Consider the following 6000-nt stretch of genomic DNA (forward strand, 5'->3'; position numbering starts at 1 on the left):
TCATTTGCAAAGCGGAGGATCCGAGCCCCGTAATGCGGGCAAATTTATTCCGAGGCAGGAGCCCCGGCGTGATTAGGCCCTTTGTAATTATCGCTCCAAGAGATTCCACTCCAGCCGCCCGCCTCCCTCGTGGATTAGCAAGCGAGTCGGAAAAATACACAGGATTTAATTAGAGGCAAATTAAAATTGGTAATGAAATGGGGCCAGTTGCAAGTGGCAAGAGTTGGAAGGGAGAGGGAGAGAGGCTCTCGGGGGGCCGGGCGCCCGCCCTGCCTGCCTTCCTCTCCGTTTAGAAATGTAAAGAGGAGACCAGGACGGGCAGCGGCGGGCCGAGGGGGGGACAGGTAAGGGGGACAGGGACGGCTGGGGGAGGGGCGCTGGTGAAGGAGACAGGGATGCGGAGCAGGCAGGAGTAGAGCCCGGGCCCTGCGCCCCAGGCTCCCCTTCCAAGTGTCCTACAAACCAGATGACCTCGATTCCTGAAGTTGGCCTGCATGGAGGAGGTGGGAGGGACAAGGTGACTTTCTTCCTGCTGCATGACGCCCAGGCACCCTGCCCTCCTTTTCCGGGGCTCTCTCTCGAGGCCCCGCCCTCTCCACCTGTCTCTTCTGTGCCGGGGGCCCTGACATGGCCTCCAGGGGAGGGCCACGGGCAGGTTCCAGATAAGGTGCCCGAGGTGAGGCGTCCCGGCCCCTGCAGGGGACACGCCACGCCTGCACCTGTGCTGCGTGGTGATGGGAACGGGCAGCACTGCCCTGCCCTGCTCTGCTTAGCGTGTGGTCCACGACGGGATCCTCGGGGACAGGTGATCTCAGGTGACTTGTTGGGGGCCTTCGTCCCTCTGTCCCTGTGCCGGGGGAGGAGGCCTGGCTGCTCGGCGCGTGCGGCCCTCTGAGCCCCTGCCCTCCTCCCACCCGCCCCCAGAATGCCGTGCGGCACAACCTCAGCCTGCACAAGTGCTTCGTGCGCGTGGAGAACGTCAAGGGCGCCGTGTGGACGGTGGACGAGCGGGAGTACCAGAAGCGGAGGCCCCCGAAGATGACGGGGTACGTGGGAACCCCGGGGCCCAGATCCCTACCAGGGGGGCTGCGGAGAGCAGGGCTGGGCGGGCATTGCTCTCGTCCTGCCCTCCTGGCCAAGGCAAGGAGCCGGGGGTCCTGGCACCAGAGAGGGGCCATGGCTGGAGTGGGGCCCGGGGAAGGAGCTGCCTCACTGTGTGTCTGACCTGAAGCGGGGCTGGGCCACTGTGACGGGCGAGCCCTTGACCGAGGGCACCTGCTCTGTTCTGGCCCTCAGCTGCTCGAGGGCCCCTGGGAAGCAGGGGAGGGCTCGCTCTCTTTGGGTCCCTGCCTTAAGGCACTGTCACTTCTTGCACCCAGACACCCCACGGTGGCCGCCGGCATGCCTGGTACTTGGGGTGGGGGGTGCCTGTTTCTCCACAGTCCCCTCTTCCTAGAGGAGAGCCTCACTGCCCCCTTGTGGGTGCCCCCTCAGCTTCTCAGAACATCTCCTGGCCCGTGTGGGATCAGAGCCTGGGTTCAGACCACCCCTGTCCTCCTCAGCAGCTGTGTAGCCCCCCCCTGAGCAGTTCTGCACACTGGGGTGGCTCCTGTACAAGAGACCCATCTCGGTTCTTTCATGGCGTTTGCTAATCTGACCCCCGACCCAGGACTCAGCACTTTTCTCCGTAAGAAAAGCCTTTGGCATATGTAGTGCGTTGCAGGGGGCATGGCCGGCTGGGCTCGTGGCTGATGTGTCCCCTGGGTCACTTGTTCTGCACATCGCCAACCCTGGTTCCATCCCCGGCACCATGTAAGGCCCCCTGAAACTGGCCAGAAGCAGGCTCCTGAGCACAGAGCCAGGGACAGTCCCTGAAAGGTGTGACCCAAATCCACAGGCAGAGACGGGGCCTCGCAGGGCGGGCCTGAGCAGGGCTGCCTCAGCTGTTTCTACTCGCCCCTTTCACCGGAGATATTTTTACAGGACCCCATAAAATAGGTCTGTGGGTCAAATGTTGACTTGAGAATAAGTCACAAAGAGACAGTCTGAACCAGTAGCAGTCCCCAGGGGGCAGGGCGCTTGCTTCACGTGCAGCAGGCCTGGTTCAGTCCCTAGCACCCACATGGTCCCTGGATGAGCAGAGACCCAGGGGTCAGCCTGAGCACAGCCTGGCATGACAGACTAAAGGGCCCGCCAGCCGCCCAGCCCCTGAGAAGGCACTGACCAGACAGGCCCCTCTCTTCCCCCAGGAGCCCCACCTTGGTGAAGAACATGATCTCGGGCCTCAGTTACGGAGCACTTAATGCCAGCTACCAGGTGAGTCCCCGCAGCCCCACAGGTTGGAGGAAGGCACAGCCACACCCCGCCTCTGGTTTCAAGATGGCCAGGGGGCACTTTAGGGAGCATGGGGTTCCTTTCCTGGTTTACCTATGGGGCCCCTGGGAAGGAACATGGACGCAGCTGACCCGTCTCTGCCCGCAGGCCGCGCTGGCGGAGAGCAGCTTCCCCCTCCTCAGCAGCCCCAGCGTCCTGACCCCTGGCTCGGCCGGCAGCCTCCTGCCCCTGGGCCACGAGGATATGGGCGCCTCCGGGGAGCCACTGCCCAGCAACGGCAGCAGCCCCCCGCCCCGCCTCTCCCCACCCCAATACAGGTGAGATCCCCCCCCGCCCCACCCCTGCCTGGAGAGACCCCTGGGTGGGAGGGGGAAAAGGGGGTAGCCCAGGGCAGAGGGGACCTTGAGGACCACCCCGAGTGGATGCATTGGGCAGAGGCAAGTTAGCCCCCGAACCCACAGACCCCCATCTGTCTTAGCCACCAGGTGCAGGTGAAGGAGGAGCCTGCAGAGGCGGAGGAGGACAGGCGGCCCGGGCCCCCGCTTGGCGCCCCCGGCTCTAGCAGCGGGGGCCCTCCCGAGGACGGCGAGCTGGAGGAGGAGCAGCCAGGGGAGGAACTGTCCTAAGGGCCTCTGGGGGCCGGCCGGGGTGAGACCCCGCCTCCCGGCCCTCGGGAGCCCCGCTCCCCCCACTCCACAGCCCTGCCCAAACCTCAAGGCACTTCCAGGACTCAGATGGGGGCGCTGGGCAGCACCCCCAGTGTGGCCTGACTGACAGACGCAGGGGGCGGGCCCGTCCCGCCTCCCCAGGGGACACAGCCCCTGGTCTGGGACCAGAGAGGACACGGAGGGCCCAGGCCCCTACTCAGACCCGCCTCTGCATCGGAAAGCGCACCCCCGCCCCGACCACCAGCAGCCGCCGCAGGGTCCCCCCCCCCCCCCGCCCCGAGCGCCCCCGCCCCCCAGTTCTGCTCCTCTCCGCCCGCCCTCCTTTCCGTACTGTGAAGAAGCGACTGCGCCCTCCCAGAGGGGTGCCCCTAGGACTCTCTAAGCGGGGAGCCCCCAGCCTCCCAGAGGGGTGTCCCCCAGAGGAGCCCTGGCAGGGGGCGGGCCGTGGCCGCCCTCCTCCAATCACGGGCCTCACCTGCTAGCCCCGCCCAGGGTGGGGCGGGGCGGGCTCGAGGTGGAGGTGGGGCCGCTGCAGGGGCCTCGAGGGGTACGGAAGGCGTCCCCAGGGTGGCCGCTCTGACCGGTAGACCTGCTCTTGCCCCCAGCCTGCGGGCCCCTGGCCCCTCCCTCGACGCCCCTCCCCGTCACCCCAGTTCAACGGATGACCAAAGACCTTTCTTATGCCGGAAGCAAAAACCAAAACTTTTTGTTGGCTTTTTCCTTTGTCGCCTCCCAGCCCTCTGCTCCGTCCCCAGCTCCGCCCGGGCCCAGGCTGGCAGCCCTCCCCCCCACTTAAGTTATTGTTTTAAACCAAAGTTTACAGTGTCTGTTGGTGGCCAAGACCCTCCCCTCTCTGCACCCCACCCGAGGACGCCCCCGGGGGCGTCGCTCCCCTCTCCTCGGCTCCTACCCAGACAGGGGGAGGGCAGCGCGCAGACGAGGGGGAGCGGCAGCACCCCGGGGGGCATGGGGGCCAGAGCGCTGCTGCCCACCCTGGCTGCTTCCTGGGGGCGCGCCCAGACCCCCTTCCTAGGACCAAGTCCCCCATCGTGCTGGGAATGTGGCTTTCAGAGAAGGAACCGGAGGTGGGGGGAAAGAGGCTCCACAGACCCCCTATGGGGGACCCCGACTCAAGGCCAAGGACTGGGAGTGTGGTGTGCTCACGACGCCCCAGGTCAGGCCCTTTGCTGAGAAGACCCCTTGGACGACTTCCCAAAAGACCCCCACGTACACGCCCTTCACAAGTCACCCCTCTCGAGAGGCGGGGGCCCTCCGCCTTCCCCATGTACTCCCCACCTGTGTTCCAGTTTGACCAGCACAGAAATATTAAAAGTCCTCTACTCACCGGGCCCTGCGTGTGTCACCCAGTGGGCGGGCAAGGGGGTGGAGGGTGGTGCAGGGTGGACGGTGGGGGCTCCCCGGGGTCCTTGTCTGAGACCCTCGGGTGTATGCAGGCTGGCTCTGCTCCCAGCGTTCCGGGCCCCCTCCCCGATCACCAGGTGTGCAGGGGTGCCTCATCACCATCCCCCTAGCCTGCTCGCTTCTTTCCAGGCAGTTTCCTGCAGACTCAGAGGGGTCCCTCGCCTTGTCCTTGGCTTGATCCCTGCCCCCCACGGGGTGGCATTGGGTGGACCTGGACTAGAAAGGGGGTGTCTTGTTTTTTCTCATTGGGCACCCCAGGCCATGGGGTGGTCAGGAACATCTCAGACCCCTCCCCCTGGACACTCCTAAGCCCCGGAGCCATCTTCAACCCCCCCTCCCCCTGGGCTGCTCCTAAGCCACGCCCTGACCCGTCAAAGGGGTCTCAGACAGTTGGGAGGGGAGATGGCTCATCTTGTTTGGCCTACTTTTCCATTTTTAGGAAGAAAGATGTACGTGTGCTCTGGAAGTGTGTTTCAAACAAAGCACCCTGTAGTTTCCTCTGAGGGCACCCCCAGCACTGGGGGGAGGGTCACCCACTTTGGGGACTAGGGATGGCAGTGGGGCCGAGCGTTTCCTCAGCACGCCCCCCAGGAGTCTGCTGCACACGAGTCTTCCTTCCTGCACCCGATGCCTCCCAGGCCTGCGTCACCTGTCCCCAACCCAGGGAGGAGCGGCCCGTGGGGAGTCCAGGAGAAAGATGGCACCAACCAGCCTTCCCAGGCCTCTTCACTGAACTGCCGGGACTCTCCAGAAAGCCAGTATAGGGGAGGTGGGGCGGGAGGGGGTCTGGGCATGGAGTCTTATGGCTTCCAGATTCAGGCCTGTCCCATGGTCCCGTCCACTCCCCTGGCCTCACCCAGAGAGCCTGTGCTCATCTGCCTGTACCCACATGGAGGGCATCTCGTGAGGGGCCTTGCCACCAGACCTGTTCAGAGGCCGCCCAGCTGTGCGGTGACAGCCCCTCTGCCCCATGGAGGCAGCGATTCCTTTCATCTTGGAAAAATTTCCTCTCTGGGCAGGCCCGGGGACACCTCACATCAGAGACCCAAGCAGGAGGGGAACAACGTTCTGCCAGCGTCCTTTGGATACTTACCATCGTGGGCAGTGCCGGGAGGCACCGGCGTTTCATGGGTCCTGCAGAGAGCAGGGCTGAAGGGTGATTTGCTGCCCAGGGTCCCTGGCCGGACTGTCCTACCTTCAACCTCTGCCCCTCGCTCCCTTGAGGCCTGGTTATGTTTCTCCTCAGGGCTGGTGCCTTCGGGCATGGGTGGGGGTGAGAGAGAGACCCCTGAAGACGCATTGGACACGTGCGTGTGTGTGCGCGCACACACACACACACACACACACCTCTCCAGACCCCTGCTCTGACATTGGGGCACTCGCCCAACTCCCTGGCTGCTGTCACTGCTCCCCTTCTGGCCAGTCAGAGCTGCTGGGGCGGTGGTGCGCTCTGACTGGCAGCTACCGCCTTCTTGCATTTCTTGTTAAGTTTTTTAAACTAACTGTGCTCCACATTCAGCCGTGCTCAGTGCTTGCTGTGCAGGCACCTTTTGACTCCAAGAATCAAACCTGGGTC

At 64.5% G+C, this 6000-nt stretch overlaps 1 protein-coding gene across 3 annotated transcripts in view; it reads left to right on the forward strand.

The window, feature by feature from the left end:
- Positions 1-4351, forward strand: part of FOXP4 (forkhead box P4) — a 41777-nt gene extending 37426 nt beyond the window's left edge. For all 3 annotated transcript variants that reach the window (XM_055136023.1, XM_055136024.1, XM_055136026.1), the window contains exons 14-17: positions 925-1046; positions 2250-2316; positions 2482-2651; positions 2813-4351. In XM_055136023.1, coding sequence (XP_054991998.1) covers positions 925-1046; positions 2250-2316; positions 2482-2651; positions 2813-2960 — 507 coding nt within the window. In that variant the 3' untranslated portion in view covers positions 2961-4351. The remainder of the gene's footprint in view (positions 1-924; positions 1047-2249; positions 2317-2481; positions 2652-2812) is intronic.
- Positions 4352-6000: the final 1649 nt, after the last annotated feature.

This window comes from Sorex araneus, chromosome 4 (assembly GCF_027595985.1).
Source record: "Sorex araneus isolate mSorAra2 chromosome 4, mSorAra2.pri, whole genome shotgun sequence".
Taxonomy (NCBI): domain Eukaryota; kingdom Metazoa; phylum Chordata; class Mammalia; order Eulipotyphla; family Soricidae; genus Sorex; species Sorex araneus.